Raw genomic sequence first — 19,494 nt, 5'->3', positions numbered from 1 at the left:
AAGGAATTTGAAGCTAGACTCTCCCTGTGCAGGGGTTGAAGGACCCTGTTGCTTTTGTGTTTGGGGTCACAGAAATACCTCCGTTGTGTGGTTTTCTGAGAAAAGAATTTCACGCTCTGCAACAGAAAAGCTCGCTGAGGCAGGAACAGGTGCGAGAGTGGCTTCTCAGGTTTCTCCTTGAAAACTTCAAGAACAAGCCGAGCGCTGATTTTTACCCTTGCTCCCAACTTAGCACCACCAACAAAAGTGCACACATTGGTTTCTCGTGCCAAGTGCCTCACAGTTGCAGGCTCCTGTGGTGTTACTTTGGCTTTGATCAGAGAGGAGACGGTGTCATTAGGGATGAGCTGAGGCAGTGGTTCTCAACCTTCCTAAAGTGCAGCTCTCGAACACGGTTCTCAGGCTGTGGGGACCCTAACCATAAAGTTATGTTTGTTGCTACTTCACAACTGTAATTTCACTACTGTTATGAATTGTAATGTGAATATCTGACAAATGCAGGATATCTGATATGTGACCCCTGTGGAAGGGTCCTTTGACCCCCAAAGGGTATCGACCAACAGGTTGAGAACCACTGGTCTAAGGCTTGGTATGCTTCCATGACAGCCCAGTAATAGCACATTTCTCCTGCACGCCATTGTTTTTTGGTTTTTCGAGACAGGGTTTCTCTGTGTAGCTTTGCGCCTTTCCTGGAACTCACTCTGTAGACCAGGCTGGCCTCGAACTCACAGAGATCCGCCTGCCTCTGCCTCCCAAGTGCTGGGATTAAAGGCGTGCGCCATCACCGCCCGGCTTTAAAACATTTTTATTACATTTTAATTTATTTTGTGTAGACCTGCGTAGGGTGGGGTGGTATATGTACTGGTGCGGAGGTCAGAGGACAGCTGTAGCCACCAGTTCTCTTCTCCTACCATGGAGAGTCCAGGCATTGAACTCCACTGTCAGGCTTGGGAGCTAGTGCCTTTACCTCTGGCCGTCTTACCCTTCCGACCACAATTTACTCTTTTTTTTTCTCTTTTAGTTTTTCGAGACAGGGTTTCTCTGTGTAGTTTTGGTGCCTTTCCTGGAACTTGCTTTGTAGACCAGGCTGGCCTCGAACTCACAGAGATCCACCTGGCTCTGCCTCTCGAGTGCTGAGATTAAAGGCGTGCGCCACCACCGCCCAACTCCTGCACGCCATTGTTACCCATTAGGTTTCTCATAAAAGGGAACCTGGTCCTAACTGTCCTGACCCACACTTGGCAGCGTGTCTATAAAGCGATGGAAGGGATTTCTTAATTTTTTTTCACTTGTCACTCACTGCTTTTCACCTAAGTTTTTATGTGACCTTCAGTATGCACAAGTATAAAATACATATACAGATCAAACATTTACTTAAAATAAATTACAAGGAAATTTATTTTTAAGCAATTATTTGGTATGCATATAATCTTAACACTTATTAAAGACTAAGGAAAATTTGCATACTAATGAGGTGGATGAGTGTATTTATTTTTACATAAATAATAAAATCTTGGCTTAATATTGATACTGCTGGATGGAGAACATCTTCAGTGTTTTTCAGAGTTCATTGATATTTTGATTTTATAATCACTAATGTTGAGAACTCACTTCTCATAAATTTGTAGTTCAAAGTGGTAGAATGTCTAGGGCTAGTTCAGAAACAGTTGGAAATTCTGTCCTAATTCCAAGTCAAATTAGTTTGATTTTTTTTCCTCCCTCTAAAATTCAAAAGTTAGCAATTGAAACAATATTTAAAATAAAACATTCTGTCTACCACAATCCAATCCAAAGATGGTCTAGTTTGCTTGCATGCTTAAGAAAGGCAGTAGGGAAGGATTAGGTCTTTGTTTGCTGTAGCTAAACCTTTATGTTTCCGTGAGAGCAGTCAATTCTGCACGTGCAGTAAAAATACTGCAGCTCACAGTGTCCAGTGGTCTAGAGCCTGGGCCAGGTGTCTCAGGCAGGCAGTGTTCTTCGGGTTGCTTGGTCTGAATGGCATGCACAGTGTGATGTGCACACATTACGTTTTGGAACCAAGGCTGTAACGACATGCAGCATGTGGGCAAGCCTGGCTAGAAACCCATTTGATTTTTGAAATTAATTTTTGGTCATTGTGTGTTCAGAAACCTTTAACTTGCAAAATTTTTAGTGACCTCTGCATTTAATTACGTGACCCGCAGTGTATGGAAACTGTGCCCTGGAATACTCTGGCAGTACTTTTAAGTACTGCTACTATCAAGCATGCCGTGTTTACTCACTATCAAACTCAGTTTTTCTGAACTCCAACCCTGGAACATGTGAACTTCATCTGTCTCTCACTCCAAGGTCATCGTCTCTAAGGGTGGTTAGCTGGTGTGTATTTGGAAAAGCTGGGCATTGAGGACCAAATCCACAGCATCCCCAGGTTGTACAAACCAAGCTTCCTTTCCTACAAGTGTCCCGGTGCTAAAGTGCTTGTATGGCTCCTCGGTTTCCAGCGGTGGTGAGAAGCCGCTCAGCTGGTGTGCAGTGGAATGGGGCCTCAGTCCGGCTGCTGCTCTTGGGGACTGTGGGGGATTTTTTGTTGTTGTTTGTTTGTTTGCCTCGTCAATTAGTAGCATTATCCTTCACCCTGAAGGGGTATGGGGGAGTTGGCCAAAGTTGTTTAGATGCTGAAAGTCTAATCTTCATTCCCCCATTGCTTTGTGCTGTGTGAAGACATGCTTTCCTGGGTTACCCATTGACAGGATTCCAGAGTGTGGCCCACCCAGGACTGAAATACCTACAGTTGGAGGAAGCTGAGCAGTGATATTCCCTGAAAGCAATTAGCCTACTGTTTGCATGGCTTTGTCTGTAGTCCATGTATTCGTGTAAACCAGTCTTGCAGATAAACCCCATTTTTGTGGCCCACCCATGTTATTGCCAATTTTCTCCTTGCTATTTCTATATCTCTTGTAATAATCAAATAACAACAACAAATAAGCAAAGGAACCTAAGAACCAGCCCATGCTCCAGACTTCAAACCAACCCCTTCCTTGTTGTCCAAGGAAGACCAAAATTAAAAACAAAACAAAAGCTATGGGGGACGGCTCTTGCTGTTGTTTGTTTCGGGCCTGGGCCTGGTGACTATCTGCAAGGCTGTTGTAATGATGTTAATCTATGTTAATGGAAGTGAAATGTGATATCCTGTGGTTTACGATGTACATTGTTTATGGCTGTAGTGTTTGATTCTGGGTTTCTTTCACAGATAAACTTCTGCACTGGAGGGGCCTGTCCTCCCCTCGATCTGCACACGGAGCTCTAATCCCCACGCCAGGGATGAGTGCAGAATATGCCCCGCAGGGTATTTGTAAGTTGAACATTATCTCTTCTACAAATGTACATGTGTAGAGATGGTAGTTCTGGGAAACTGTCCTTGCTTTTTAAGTACGGGAGAGAGTTTCTTTCAGCATAGACAGGTACCCACATATTGTTTCGTTACTCACTCGGCACCAGCTCTCCTGCGGCTCCCTGTCCCGAGAGTGAGTTTCCCTCCCCTTTTCTTTTCCCACGGGAGACCTGGAGCTGGCAGCAGCTCGCCTTTCCTGGCTCCGTAGCCGGTAGCTGGTACACCCCTGTGTCCACAGTCCGTCTTACTGCTGGACATTCACTTCTCTGGCCTTGTAGATGCTTTGAATTATTTGGCATACATCGTTAGCAAGGCCAGTACCACAGGCAGTTTACAGTTACTCTGGAGATACTGTGATGCATGTTATTTATGCATTCACACGTATATCTGAACATGGTGTATTTATAGACAGATACACATGGTTATTATATATGTATATATATGCATGCAGATACACAACACATATAATTTCTGTTTTTCTCCTTATTTTAGAGAAAAATGCCCAGAAATGTAGGTAAAGTGTACAAGGCCGCTGCTGCCTTCCCACACTCACGCCTGTGCCGCTGACTTCTGTAGTGGGCGCCTCTTTATGAAAGTCAGATTTAGTCATTTATAAAAATGTTTTCTGAAAGATGTTTCAGAAAGCAGCTCAGTTTTCTTCTCTGTGTAGAAGTATGTGGTATGAATCACGTATGGCCAAAATATTTGAAAGAAGAATTGATTCTACCCCAGGTTCAAGAAAAAAAGAAGTATGGCGTCTAATGTTTATTTTCAAGCAAACAAAAAAATAACTTGGCTGTGGGAAGAAAAAAGGACAGGAGAAAGCGTAACAAAGTATAAGATGCAAAAGCCAAGGCTATCGATGAGACTTCTTTTCATGAGAGGGTCACTAGCCTTACCCATCTTGTGGATGGTGCCGCAGGGCAGGACATGCCCCGAGAGCAGATTCAAAACCAGTTCTTTATCTGTATTCACTCCTAGGTAATCCCAGGTAACAGAGAACTATTGTAGGATTTCACGAGCCCTTGGGTCCTGAGGGCTGGGTGGTACGGGGTAAAAGCACCTCTCTTCTCCCCGACCCCAGCTGAGCCCGAGCCTGGGTTAGGCCACATATTGCAGAGTTTAGGGGTTGGCTTCACAGATTCCAGTCCCTGCATGCCAGCTGGGTGGAGAGCACTCTTTCTTTTGCTAGGGGTGCCTGGGGCCTGCACTTAGCTGTGAAGTGGGAAGGGAGGCTGAACCAGGTGGTGGAGGGTGGAGTTGAGAGGTCAAAGGCTGCTGGCCAAGGGCAGTTTGGGCCCCTATCCAGAGCTTGGTGTTCTTGAGGCCTGGGAGGTTAAGCTGACATGGAAGTCCCTCCTACCCTCTCCCCGCTGCTCACAGTGCACACTCACCAATACAGGAGTAGTCAGAAGATGGTATGTGCCAATGGGTTCCAGAAAGCTCTGTGACAAAGCCAGTGCCTCTCCTCTTCAGCTGCACGGACCAACCGTCTTGGCTCTCAGAGCCCTGTGGCCTCCTTGGCTGCGAAATCGTTAGCAGTGTCTTAAGAACTCCCCCACCTGCCTCTGTTGCCAAAGCCTGGGGTGAAGCTGCCATGGACCTTCCTTTCCAAGCCGTGCTGGGAGCGTGATGTGATTAGTTTTACTTACACACACACACACACACACACACACACACACACACACACACACACACACACGGTGGTAATGAAAACCTGCACACTGGACCTGATAGCTTACACTGGCCGTGTATACTTCTGCTACTTTAGACTCAACCATTCTTTAAAGGTCCTGTTTTTAATGCTCGTTTTACATGTAGGAATCCCAGGGCCCAGGGAAATTTCATGTTGGACGCCAAGTCACAAGCTAGGAAATGACATTCGAGGTTCCTATCACAGACCTCCTTGCTCTTTCAAATTGTGAGGCCACAGTCACATGACTTTTCAGGTTTGTGACACATTTAGAAATGGAAACCATTCTTATAAAATGAAATAAAATAAAATTAAAAGTCAGTAAGTAGATGGGCCAACAGCTGGCTTTAACCCTTTCAGTGCCTTGAGTTCTTGTGTCGTTGAAGGGCAGGGCTCAGTTTATTGCTTTAAATCAAAACAATCCTGGTAAATGCCCAATGAGGCTCTCAGAGTGAGAAGTTGATTTTCATCATAGTAAATGAAGAATATTATTATATTTTACACATCAATAAATCAATGTAGCCCTAATTTTGCTATGCAGGAAATCAATTTTGGTCTTTCTAAACCATCAAAGATGTTATGAACAAAGTAATTTCACAAATTACGGCGAGTAACACATTTATTGATGACTGCAGTTTAGGAATTTAGACTCTGTGAGCACTGTAATATAATGTGGTGCACCAGCATGAGCCGAGTGAAATACAGATTATATGGTGAAATTGTAATGCATCGTTTGCTATTAGTGGACTGGTAATAATTACCAGTTTCAGAGCGGCTCTTTCCATGTAATCTTTAGTCTCAATCGTAACAGCCCTTCTCATTGACATTATGATTACACTAGCTGCCCCTCATGATCTAGAGTATCTAGTTGATGGGAATGCAAAATGCAGTAGTGAAAGCTGTGTGTTGTGCACTCATTATAAGATCAAACCCGGTTCCTCAGACCTGATGTGAGGGGAGACAGCACCGGGTGGGAACGTTCTGTGACACCGTCACAGAGCTCCCTCTGAAACCAAATGGTTTTAGGAAGCAAAGGAAAATGGACCTTCCTCAAGCCTCCCGGGAGCTCGTGGACGAGACTCTTGGTGTGGCTTAGTGTGCACAGGATTTGGCTTTTATCAGGGGCCTATCATAGCACATTGAAACCGTCGTTGCTAATTATGGGTCCATTCCCAGGCTTTAAGAGATTATAAGGGTCAAATATGATGTTAAGGCATTTGGAGTGACGAAAGTGTTAAGGATTTGCTTCATCTGACAAAGCTCCTTAGTTACCCAATTCTGATTGTCAGGCTGAATATATAATAATGACCCCGAGTCCCAGGGAGGCGAAGGAGAAAGCCATGGAGGGTCACAGTGGTTGGAATCAGACCCCCTCCTTGTCTATTTAGGACCCAAGTCATTGTTCAACAACAACAAAAAATTTATGAAAATACTCTCAATGAAGCTTTTTATTTCCCTTTGAAGAAAAGAGGCAAACAAAAATAGGCAGATAATGTGATTCTAATGTCAGCATTTTCTTTCAAAATCTCTCTGCCTTTCTTCCTCCTTTTACATTAGAAAAATGTTTGAAACCTAATTTTGGTATCTTACCATCTAATCTTGTTAAAGAGATTTCCCCAGGAGCGGGCTATATTGAGTGAGATTATAAATGCATTGTAAAGTAAATTACAAGGGCAGGGCAGGAGTCCATTATTTAGACAAGTGCTTGAGCGAGGCTGCCTTGTTTTGGAATATGAGTGTTTGGGGCTCCTCAGAAGACCTTGGCAGCTTTTCTCTCTGACTTGCTAAATGGAGGAATCATATAATTGATGAATTCCTCATGCCCACTTCTTAGCTCCCTGGTGAATTTTGTCCCATTGACAGAGTCACTGACAAATGCTGGCCATGGGTTTAAGGGCCTCTTCTCATTTAGGGGGAAAGTGTATTTCTCAGTTATATTTTAATCCCCGGGCCATCAGCTCTTCTCACCCTTGTCCCGAGGCCACTGTCTTTCCTGTCCTTTGTAAGGCTGCAATCGTCTTGTTAACTCTGTTAGTTACTCCATATTCTCCATATATGTGTACACATATATAAACATATATGGGAATATGTATTTAAGTTTAGCTATAAGAAACAAATGAGCGATTTTTGTGAAGTCAAGCGGGCCCCCTCTTTGCCACAGTGGCATTTACCACTCTTGGGCTCATTTCAGGAAGAGAGAAATAATGTGACTTAAGCAGGGCCCCTCTCCAGACAGCTTGGCTACTGGCCAGAGAGTTGACTAGCTGAACTGTGTCTTTCTGTTTCTTTCTCAACTGGAGCCGAGTCTCAGCCGAGGGCGCAGGATGTTGTATAATTTGGTTCACGTTGTTAGCCTCTCAAAATAATGAGGAGGAGGCTAGGGTAGCCTTGCTCAGCCTGGCGCCTGCCACGGCGCTGGCTGCCTTCAGTGCCCCCACAACCAGTGTGCTGGGTCTGCTGAGGCTGGCACCAGCCAGTCCTGACTGCTCCGCACTCTCTTGTTGCACCGGGGCAAACTCCTCAGGATTCGGTACAGCTTTCCAGTTCAATCAGAATTAAATTTTTCTTTTGAGATTTTAATCACAACATCCCCTTGACTTTAGACATGGGAGTCCTTACAGGATGTTGTGGAATTTAGATACAGGCTGGGATAACACAATGTTGCTACTCTCTCTTCTTCCAAAGCCTTTTCTGGAGTCCCCTGTCATTTTAACAATACCATCAATGGACATGTTTCCTGCTAAGCGGTGTAGGACCAGAGAACCATATTGATTTGACCTTCCCTTTTTGATCTCTATGCAGTGATTGCCTGTGAGAAAGTTGAGTTCACCTGCAGCCCACAGGAGAATGGACTAGGACTACAGGAGTTAGAGAGCAAAAGTTGCCTTGTGAAGTCTCCTGGCTCTGGCCTTGTCCTTGTCCCAGTACTCCATTTAACCAATGAGACATTGACACACAGATGAAATGACCTGCCCACACCACAGGAAATGGGGGGGGGGGGTGTTGAGAAGACATTTGCTGAGGCCCCTACGATGTAGCACTCCTTTATCAGAGTCTTAATTGGGTGGGACTCTATGCAGTGGGGCTTGAATATGGAATTCTTAGAATGGAGTTAAATGTTGAGAGGACCGATTTGACAAAGATTTGCTGGGCACCAACATGGAAGACTCATGTAGGGATGGATGGGTGAAGGCTGAGGCTTCAGGGGTGGGGCCAGGAGAGGCTGGATGTTGGAACATGAATAAGCAATTGCTGATGCCTGCCTCAGTGATTACACATTGATGTTGGTGTTGTATTATTTTGCAGGTAAAGATGAGCCCAGCAGCTACACATGTACAACTTGCAAACAGCCATTCACCAGTGCATGGTTTCTCTTGCAACACGCACAGAACACTCATGGATTAAGGATCTACTTAGAAAGCGAACATGGAAGTCCCCTGACCCCGCGGGTTGGTATCCCTTCGGGACTAGGTGCAGAATGTCCTTCCCAGCCACCTCTCCATGGGATTCATATTGCAGACAATAACCCCTTTAACCTGCTAAGAATACCAGGATCAGTATCGAGAGAGGCTTCCGGCCTGACAGAAGGGCGCTTTCCACCCACTCCCCCCCTGTTTAGCCCACCACCGAGACATCACTTGGACCCCCACCGCATAGAGCGCCTGGGGGCGGAAGAGATGGCCCTGGCCACCCATCACCCGAGTGCCTTTGACAGGGTGCTGCGGTTGAATCCAATGGCTATGGAGCCTCCCGCCATGGATTTCTCTAGGAGACTTAGAGAGCTGGCAGGGAACACGTCTAGCCCACCGCTGTCCCCAGGCCGGCCCAGCCCTATGCAAAGGTTACTGCAACCATTCCAGCCAGGTAGCAAGCCACCCTTCCTGGCGACGCCCCCCCTCCCTCCTCTGCAATCCGCCCCTCCTCCCTCCCAGCCCCCGGTCAAGTCCAAGTCATGTGAGTTCTGCGGCAAGACGTTCAAATTTCAGAGCAACCTGGTGGTACACCGGCGCAGCCACACTGGTGAGAAGCCCTACAAGTGCAACCTGTGCGACCATGCGTGCACACAGGCCAGCAAGCTCAAGCGCCACATGAAGACACACATGCACAAGTCGTCCCCCATGACGGTCAAGTCCGACGACGGCCTTTCCACCGCCAGCTCCCCGGAACCTGGCACCAGCGACCTGGTGGGCAGCGCCAGCAGTGCGCTCAAGTCAGTGGTGGCCAAGTTCAAGAGCGAGAACGACCCCAACCTGATCCCAGAGAACGGGGATGAGGAGGAAGAGGAGGACGAGGAGGAAGAGGAGGAAGAGGAGGAAGAGGAGGAGGAGGAGCTGACGGAGAGCGAGAGGGTGGACTACGGCTTTGGGCTGAGCCTGGAGGCTGCGCGCCACCATGAGAACAGCTCTCGGGGCGCGGTGGTGGGCGTGGGCGACGAGGGTCGCGCCCTGCCCGACGTCATGCAGGGCATGGTGCTCAGCTCCATGCAGCACTTCAGCGAGGCCTTCCACCAGGTCCTGGGAGAGAAGCATAAGCGTGGCCACCTGGCCGAGGCCGAGGGCCACAGGGACACTTGCGATGAAGACTCGGTGGCCGGCGAGTCTGACCGCATAGACGATGGCACTGTTAACGGCCGCGGCTGCTCCCCCGGCGAATCGGCTTCGGGGGGTCTGTCCAAAAAGCTGCTGCTGGGTAGCCCCAGCTCGCTGAGCCCCTTCTCCAAGCGCATCAAGCTGGAGAAGGAGTTTGACCTGCCCCCAGCCGCGATGCCCAACACTGAGAACGTGTACTCGCAGTGGCTCGCTGGCTATGCGGCCTCCAGGCAGCTCAAAGATCCCTTCCTTAGCTTCGGAGACTCCAGACAATCGCCTTTTGCCTCCTCGTCAGAGCACTCCTCGGAGAACGGGAGCTTGCGCTTCTCCACACCGCCCGGGGAGCTGGACGGAGGGATCTCGGGGCGCAGCGGCACGGGAAGTGGAGGGAGCACGCCCCATATTAGTGGTCCGGGCCCGGGCAGGCCCAGCTCAAAAGAGGGCAGACGCAGCGACACTTGTGAGTACTGTGGGAAAGTCTTCAAGAACTGTAGCAATCTCACTGTCCACAGGAGAAGCCACACGGGCGAAAGGCCTTATAAATGCGAGCTGTGCAACTATGCCTGTGCCCAGAGTAGCAAGCTCACCAGGCACATGAAAACGCATGGCCAGGTGGGGAAGGACGTTTACAAATGTGAAATTTGTAAGATGCCTTTTAGCGTGTACAGTACCCTGGAGAAACACATGAAAAAATGGCACAGTGATCGAGTGTTGAATAATGATATAAAAACTGAATAGAGGTATATTAATACCCTCCCTCACTCCCACCCGATGCCCCTTTTCACCTCTCCCATTGTCCTCCAGCCCTGCTCCCTGTAGGATTTTTTTCTAGTCCCATGTGATCAAACAAACAGACAAACAAACAACAGAAGTGATGGAAGCTGACACTATGAGTGAGTGCTTGTCACCAGCACACCTGGTTTTGGTTTGTTTTTTTTTGTTTTTGTTTTTTTCTTTTTTCTTTTTCTTTTTTCTTTTTTTGTTTTAAATTTCTTTATGTTCTCACCGTTTGAATGCATGATCTGTCTGGGGCAATACTATTGCATTTTACGCAAACTTTGAGCCTTTCTCTTGTGCAATAATTTACATGTTGTGTATGTTGTTTTTTTAAAAAAACTTAGACAGCATGTATGGTATGTTATGGCTATTTTAAATTGTCCCTAATTCATTATGAGCAAACATGTTGCTGTTTCCAGTTCCGTTCTGAGAGAGTGAGAGAGGGGAAAAACAAACCATGCTGCATAATTCTGTAATACATATCATGTACAGCTTTATTTTATAACAGGAGGGAAAACAGTGTTTGGGTTCACACACCCTCTACAGACAGAACAGATAGCACTGAAAACAATAAGTATGTGCTAAATGTCTGTCTCTAAAGGGTCACATGTATTGATTGGAGAGGGGGAAAAGGCCTTGAATTGACAAATTAACAGAAAAACAAGTTTCATTCTATCATTTGGTTTTAAAATATGAGTGCCTTGGATCTCTTAAGACCATGTTGATGGCTCTTTCTGCCTGTTATAAACGTGTAGTTTAATTCAGCATTGGGTGAGGCAGTGAGCGTAGGACCTAGCTCGAGTTCTCTGTCGTAGTTCTCACAACAATGGCTACCTAAAACACGGCCCAGTGTGTCCTAGTTATAATCATCACGTTTTCCCTGGACTTTAACTTTGTGAACAAAACTGATTATACCAGTATAAAAGCTACTTTGCTCTTGGTGAGAGCTTAAAAGAAATGGGCTGTTTTGCCTAAAGTTTTATTTTATTCTTTCTAAATGATGATGAAATTGAAGGTGAAATGTGCGAAGGCCCTGGAACATGGTGAAATACGTTAGTAAGGAGTTGTTTAAAGTAATACATGTAACGACACTCTGGCACCAACAGAAGTAGATCCAGACCCGCATGGTTGTCAAATGGACAATCGGATGATAAACTTAAGATCTTTTAGACTATAGTTAAAGGATGAGGCTGATACAGTTTGACAGAGGGAGACAAAAGAAAGTGATTTATTAGCACAATGTGGTACTATTTGCATTTTAAACTAGAACAGGTGTATAAGCTAATAGTGATACAATGATGACTAACTATGAACCGTTAGGACTTACATTTAATGTGACGTTCCTCAGCAAGGAAGAGGGTTTAAGAGCACAGCGTATGTATACGTCAGTGCTCCCTAAAGTTGTGCTTCGTTTCTTCCCATACACTGTGTGCTATTTGTGTTAACATGGAAGGGGATTCATTGCTTTTATTTTATTATTGTTTCTTTCTTTTCCTTTTCCTTTTCCTTTCTTTCTTTTTGTTTTAATTAAGCTAGCATCTGCCCCAGTTGGTGTTCAAATAGCACTTGACTCTGCCTGTGATGCCTGTATCTTTTCTCTAATCAGAGATACAGAGGCTGAGTATAAAATAAGCCTGCTCAGTTAGGACAATTAAGTGCACTGTACAGTTTTCCCAGTTTACAGGTCTTTATTAAGGGAAAAGTTGCAAGAATGCTGAAAAAAAAATTGAACACAATCTCATTGATGAGCATTTAAAAAAAAACTAAAAAAAAAAAAAAACAAAACTAAAAAAAAAATCAAAAAAACAAAAAACTTTGCCAGCCATTTACTTGACTAATGAGCTTACTTACTTGGACGCAACATTGCAAGCGCTGTGAATGGAAAAGAACACACTTAACATAGAAATGAATGATGCTTTCGCTTCTACAGTGCAAGGATTTTTTTGTACAAAACTTTTTTAAGTATAAATGTTAAGAAAAAATTTTTAAAAAGACACTTCATTATGTTTAGGGGGAACAGCATTTTAGGGTTCCATTGTCTTGGTGGTGTTACAAGACTTGTTATCCATTTAAAAATGGTAGTGGAAATTCTCTGCCTTGGATCACACACCGCTCTTCAGGTTGTAAAAAACATCCATGGGAAAAGTTTAAGATGACATAGTACTTAAATATAGGAAAATGCACACTCATGTTGATTCCTATGCTAAAACACATTTATGGTCTTTTTTTCTGTATTTCTAGAATGGTATTTGAATTAAATGTTCATCTAGTGTTAGGCACTATAGTATTTATATTGAAGCTTGTATTTTTAACTGTTGCTTGTTCTCTTAAAAGGTATCGATGTACCTTTTTTGGTAGTAGAAAAAAAAAGACAGGCTGCCACAGTATATTTTTTTAATTTGGCAGGATAATATAGTGCAAATTATTTGTATGCTTCAAAAAAGGAGAGAGAGAGAGAGAGAGAGAGAGAGAGAGAGAGAGAGAGAGAGAGAGAGAAAAGTGTGACATTGTACAGAGAAGCCATATAATGGCAGTTTGGGGAGCCTGCTAGAATGTCACACGGATGGCTGTCCTAGGGTTGTACATAGCCTTTTCTGTCCCTTTCCTGCTGCCATGCTGTATACAGTACTGCAAGCTGATAGCGTTGGTTTGTCCCGTAGTGTGCTTCTGTCCCTCGCCCCCATCACCCTACATTCCAGCATCTTTACCTTCATATGCAGCAAAAGAAAGAAAGAAAAAAAAAAGGAAAAAAAACAACAACAATGTTTTGCAGTTTTTTTCATTGCCAAAAACTAAATGGTGCTTTATATTTAGATTGGAAAGAATTTCATATGCAAAGCATATTAAAGAGAAAGCCCGCTTTAGTCAATACTTTTTTGTAAATGGCAATGCAGAATATTTTGTTATTGGCCTTTTCTATTCCTGTAATGAAAGCTGTTTGTCGTAACTTGAAATTTTATCTTTTACTATGGGAGTCACTATTTATTATTGCTTATATGCCCTGTTCAAAACAGAGGCACTTAATTTGAACTTTTATTTTTCTCTGTTTTTATTTTTTTATTTGGATGACCAAAGGTCATTACAACCTGGCTTTTTACTGTATTTGTTTCTGGTCTTTGTTAAGTTCTATTGGAAGAACCCACTGTCTGTGTTTTCGGCAGTTGTCTGCATTAACCTGTTCATACACCCATTTTGTCCCTTTATTGAAAAAAATAAAAAAATTAAAGTACAATGTAAGCTTCTTGTGTCCTCATTTGACACACTCTGTAAATTCCTTCCAACAAAATGACAGGTTTTGAGAGAAGGCCAGCCTGTCTTTTTCAGGATTATTTCTATGGGCATTTTGATGTGTGTATTATACCCTAAAGGAGCATAAAGTACTTACTATATTAATAGACATACCTCAAGCCATGGAAATAGTTTTAGGCATTACAGTTTAGAGCCATTGGAAAGTGATTTCTGTGCACCGTTAAACCTCTGCTCTGTCCTCGGCAGAGTTACCCGGTCCACGTGAGCCGGGAGCAGCCCTCAGTCACTGGGTTTTCTGCTGTGCTCACTGTGTCTAAAAGCCCTCTCTGTTCTCCCAGTATCTCCCTGTCTTGGAGTGGGATGCCAAAAGGGGTCCTTAAAGAGATAGCTCCCTATTTCCACATCATGACTTCTCGTAATAAAATGACCCTTCCCCTCAACCCTAAAAGTTCAGAAACAAAGGCAGCAAATATATTAAACCTGTTAAATAATAATAAGATGAGGGGAGGCAAAAGATAGGAAGAGAAGAAATAGGCAACCAAAGGTGGCCAGACCAAGCCGAGTCTCTGGAAGCCACTGTTGGGCTCCTAAGACGCATTGTGGTTTGCCTTGCGATTCTGAAACCCTATGGTCTGTACATGCCACGGGTTGTTTTATATATATGTACGTATATATAAACATGTACATGCATATATACATACATACATATATATATATACACAACAGGTTCTACCTTGCTGGTGGCAAATAAGGGTAGATAACCCTTCAGTTAATTATCCTTTCATGTTTTGCAATGGCTTGAAAGGCAGGTTAGGTCTGCTTTAAAATCCCTCTCCTTAGAAATCTGTGTTGTCGGTTTTCCAACTACTGCCTGTTGCAGCATCGATTTGCTTTCTTAGAGCACGTGCCTCTGTGGTGCTGTCTCCCTGTCCCCAGTGTAGATGAATGGATCCCACAGTGTTCTTGGTTTTGTAAAACCCGAACCAAAGCTGTTCTGTTGTCTTCTCGTGGTAGCATTTTGTTGCATAGTTCTTCTTCCCGGTGACTGTGAAGTGGCCCTTTCATGTAATGCCTGTATACAAGGCCAGAAGAGTTTTCTCTTTTTAAGTAGGGAGGAAGTAAGGCATTTGGCTTTTGTTTTTATTTTTTCAGGCCAGTCTGGGTGGGAAAGGGGACTTCCCTGAGAAAAGTTTGAAGGATTGTCTCACAGGTGCTGAAATGGGATGGGGATCAAGCACCTTGGGGAAACTGATGTTTGTTAGTAAACTAAGGAAAGATATCTATGTTTTCTGGGTACCAAACTGATTCCAGAACAAATAGAAATATTTCCCTGTGCCTTGTCAGCTGTAAACAGTGGTGACTTTTGCTTCACCATATGAAGCACCCGAACAGCTTCTGTGTGTCCCTATTGTGCTTCCAAGGGGAGCTCCTAGTCCAGCTGTGTAGATGTTAGACACAGTGCTTATTTTAATTCCTCACTATACGATGCTCTTAGTGTAATTAGATTTTGCATCCTGACAGACAGAATTAATGGTGGGTACAGTATCCTTATAGGTTGAGATATCTTAAATCAAGCTGGGAATGGGGAGGTGCAAATATCTGGTGATAAATCACAGATTATGTTTGATTTACATGGTCCCAAAGTTAAATAAATTTGTTGGGAGACAGCTTCTTCAGGTTACTTCCTCTTGTGACTTATTACAACCCTCTAATAAAGTATTATTTCTGGAGCTTTGTGAGCAATGGGGGCATGAAAACTTGGACACCAAGAATAGAACTTCTAAGTAACATTTTCTATCCTGAACCCAAACATTTTAAATTGTACTAGAAATGAATCTCAAAATCAAAATTTGCCACCATGGAACATTAATTTCTGATAGATTTTTAAATGAAGAAGTACCCAGACTGTTCGTTATCATCGAGAATTCAGAGTTAAGTTTGTAAGTCTTGACTTACCAGTAGAATGTTCTCTATGTACATGAAGTCCTGATGCCTAGGGTGTTCCAAAGGGAATAAAAACAAGACAAAAAAGCCCTCCATTTGAGAAAAACTTAATAAGCAGGAATACAGCCAATGCTATTATTGCAAATTTTAGCCCCTAATCGCTTCCAGTGTGACTATCCTTCCTGGGATCATTTGCTGTCCTCTTGTTTACAATCTTCAGAAAGACTGAATCCAACACATTTTAAAGGACGCTCAGAAGTGGGGTGAACATGCTGCTTCTTGTGTACCAGCCGTGCAGGAAGTGTGAAGTAGTTGTCTCCCCTCCCCCCAAGGCATTCTGTGGCTAGAACTGTTTATTTCAATCTCATTTTTGTATATGCGATAAGTTCATATTGTATATATTCATAATGGTTGAAGTGAGAACTCAAGAGTAAGTGACAGAAGAAGGGGTGAACTAGAGAACACTTCAACTGGAAAAATCAGGAAACAAGGTGGCTCCTCACAGACCCTGGGAGTTGGCTGAAAGACACCAAGATTATTTGGAACCATCCCCAAAAGAAATTGAGAAGGCCCTGAGCTGGTCTTGCCCACCTCCTACTTTACTCTGAGAGTTAGGGAGGAAGCACTGTGTTTTCTGGTTTTACACTCCTTTCCACTCACACAAGCATGGTTGCTGATGGCTGTCATCTTCACCACGGAGTGGTCACTCAGTGTCCCCGGCCTAGTGTGTTCAGGAATTTTTAAACAGTTGTGGGAATTTTGCTGCGATTGACAGTGTTCTTTCAACCTACTTGGGAAATTAGTTTTTGAGAGAGCACTAACTTTGAAAAAGCATGATCTCTACTGAGCGAATCTTCCTAAGCATTGCCTGAGGCTTTCCCAGACCTTTTTTTGTTTTTTTGTTTTTAAAAGAAATGGACACTAGAAAACATAGGCTGTGTCCCAGGACTTGCTACCCCTACAGACTGTAGACATGGCTGCTTGGCCATTCACATTTGCTTTTCTGCATCTCATTATCCTGTTAGCCCACTGTTTCATTGACTACAGCACATGGCCAGGGAGTCAGTCTTTGGAGAAGGAGTCTGGCCTGCTTCTAATTCCCTGTGTCGTCTGTCATGGGAGCAGCAGATCCCACCCTCCCTCCCAAATGGGAAAAGGAGCCAGTGCAGTTCGCAAGGGTCATTGTACTTAAGTAACCAAACTTGGCTGAACACAACTCAATGATTGATCCAAATACTGTTTTTCTTTTCTGTCTCATGGCAAAAACTATGGAAGGAAGGCACATGAATCTACCAGATTTCTCATAGAGACAATGAAAAAAAGTCAAATTATACAGTTTCTCCTAAACAAGAGCCCCCAGATCCCTAGAGGGCTGGTGTGCTTTTAAAAAAACCAGGAATATGGTATATGCCTACGATGTACTTGTCTATTAGGGCTTTACATATAAGTCGTGGGTCAGACAAAGGGCTTTGCAAGGCGTCCGCTTAAAAGGCCTCCAGGGCAGTGCTAGCGTGGGCCAGGGACGGGGTCCCCAGGGTCCACCTGGCCACAGCAGGCCCCTCAGTCCAGGTCTCCACTGCTCAGGGGGGGATGTGGGAACACAGCTGAGCTCCAGACCCCAGGCCTCCTGCCTCATGGAGTCAGGGGAGAGGAGGCCCCAGGCCCCTGCTTCAGGTCACCATGGCAACGAGGCCTGGAATGCCACAGTACTAGCCTTCCTCCCAGCACATCTGGACTCTGAGTTCTGTTGCTTCAAGGCAATGCCCACAGAAAGGGGGGAACCTGGGGGAACATCACCATTCCCTCCCTTCACCGTTGCCTTCCCCGGGACAAAACAAAAACAAAAACAAAACCTCAAATAAACAAAAAACCTTGCATGTTTGAAAGAAACTACAGGCAGTTTGGGTGCAATTTGAGGGCAACCTTTTTGGGTTCTGGCTTTCTCTTCAGAGATTTGTTCACCTCTTGTAAATCGCTGGCTGCTTTGACGTTGAACTTGATGACATTTCATGTTTTCGTTGAGCTGCTTTTACATCAGTTTTGATTTTTGTTTCTTTATAATTTTATTATCATTTTAAGAAGCTGTCTCCCTTCCCTTGCCCCCTCCCCCATCCTTGACCAAAGGACTGTTTGCTGCCAAGTTTTCTCAGTCATAAGGAGGAGTGTTTCTTCCCAGGTGTGTCCCACGTTCAGTAGGCCTTCCATATGATGGAGTAGGGAGTCTGGGTCCTTTGGGTGACGTGGCGGGAGGTATGGGAGACCTCAGAGGGGACATATCCAGGGAGGGAGATGACACCAGAGATCACGCCAGTGGCTCAACCTGTGGTTGATTTAAGTCATAATTGTAAAAAGCTAGCAAGACAACAGAAAATCACCAGGCCAAGTCACACCTGTACTTTTTCCTTCCTCTGTCTCCAACCTCTTTCCAGGTTCTTCACACACCCCCATTCGGCGTAGTACCCAGAGAGCTCAAGATGTGTGGCAGTTTTCGGATGGAAGCTCAAGAGCCCTTAAGTTCTGAGAAACTTTGAAACCCCCAGGGGCGGGGTGGACATGTGTCGCCCAGCCGCTGTCAGCGTGCCCGTCATCCTGCTAGTTTGTGATGTCCTCTGACAGTAACCCTCCAAGAAGCCGTTGTACGAAGACAAGAGTCCCGCCGAGTCCCTCCAGCCCGGGCCTGCAGTGCCATTTTATTTATATTTTTTAATAAAAAGTGAAAACAAAAAAACAGACCCACATTGGAACAGTGAACCCGTCCCACTTAGAGGGCCCTCCGACTGTCGCTATGAGAGCGACGTCCAACCCTTTTCAAGCCAGCCAACCTACTACCCGTATTGTGGAAATGAGCATGAGCCCCAAACCCCTCGTTTCTATACATCCTGTGTTGTCTTTTAAAAAGTGTGCTTAACATTGACATAATAAATGTTGGAGCTTTAGGCGGCGTGCGCTTGTTCTTTAATTTTTAATGCTCGCCAGGCAACATGGCTGCTTTGGCTTTGTTTTGTGTACCTGTTTCCTGCAGAAGCCACGGGGTGGGCAGGAGGACCAGACTCCAGGGATGGGCATGACATGTAGAGAAGGAAATAGGCTTTCACTTATCAGATGGCATACATTTTCAAAGCGAATCAAAATGCAAAACTAGGGAATAAATCATACAATATCATAATTAATGTAGTAGTATTGCTGTTTATTAATGCTGACGTGTGGTTTTCCTGTCTGACTTATAATTTGCATACCATTAAATAATGCATAAATATGGCACACTGAATCCTCTTTTTCAAATATATGCTTTTGGTGACTACATGTAGGAGCTGAATTTGTTAATTTAGTTCAAGAAAGATCGCATCGCCAGCTGGGTGGTAAATGTCAGTAGTTGCTTATGAAATATTCTGTTAGGATTCCAAAATTCCAGTGAATAGGTCTTAATGCAGACAAATCAACATGAAACTGCCTAATATTTACATCAGAGTATTTGGTAAAGATGTTAGCAAGGGGAAGGCATCGCTGGAGGAAAGAGGTAGCCATCCGAACAGAACATTGCAACATGAGTGCCTTACATCTTGAAGATCAGTGACACTAGTCAGCTCTACAGATAGGTGCTAAATTCACCAAGAACTTCTCTCAGGTCGGTATTTTCCACTGTACAGATCCAGAAGAGAATCAGAAACAATATGGCATATTAAAATATGCTCATAAATAATAGATCTCAGACACCTGTGCATTACAGATTTACATATTGGCTGTGAACCTGAGTGGGGAAAATCTTACCCATTCACCCTCTGGCTAGATTAGCTAACCTAGTGAAAAGACAGCAAATAATTGGCACCTGGATTTCTTTGTGCTTATTCATCATAAGTAATAGTGCTCCCATT

General features: G+C 44.3%; 1 protein-coding gene across 6 annotated transcripts in view; it reads left to right on the top strand.

The window, feature by feature from the left end:
• Nucleotides 1-18,558, top strand: part of Bcl11a (BCL11 transcription factor A) — a 98,130-nt gene extending 79,572 nt beyond the window's left edge. For 3 of the 6 annotated variants that reach the window (XM_052734645.1, XM_052734644.1, XM_052734647.1), the window contains 2 exons: nt 3,230-3,331; nt 8,370-13,661. In XM_052734645.1, the coding sequence (XP_052590605.1) occupies nt 3,230-3,331; nt 8,370-10,390 (2,123 nt within the window). In that variant the 3' untranslated portion in view covers nt 10,391-13,661. Of the gene's footprint in view, nt 1-3,229; nt 3,332-8,369; nt 13,662-18,051 lie in introns of those variants that run through there. The other 3 variants (XM_052734646.1, XM_052734648.1, XM_052734649.1) reach the window with 3 other exon arrangements.
• The last annotated feature ends 936 nt before the right edge of the window (nt 18,559-19,494 follow it).

This window comes from Peromyscus californicus, unplaced genomic scaffold (genome assembly GCF_007827085.1).
Source record: "Peromyscus californicus insignis strain IS unplaced genomic scaffold, ASM782708v3 Scaffold_13__1_contigs__length_99412109, whole genome shotgun sequence".
In the NCBI taxonomy this organism is placed as follows: domain Eukaryota; kingdom Metazoa; phylum Chordata; class Mammalia; order Rodentia; family Cricetidae; genus Peromyscus; species Peromyscus californicus.
Note: the sequence above shows the minus strand (reverse complement) of the source record. Positions and strands in the feature narration are given on the sequence as shown.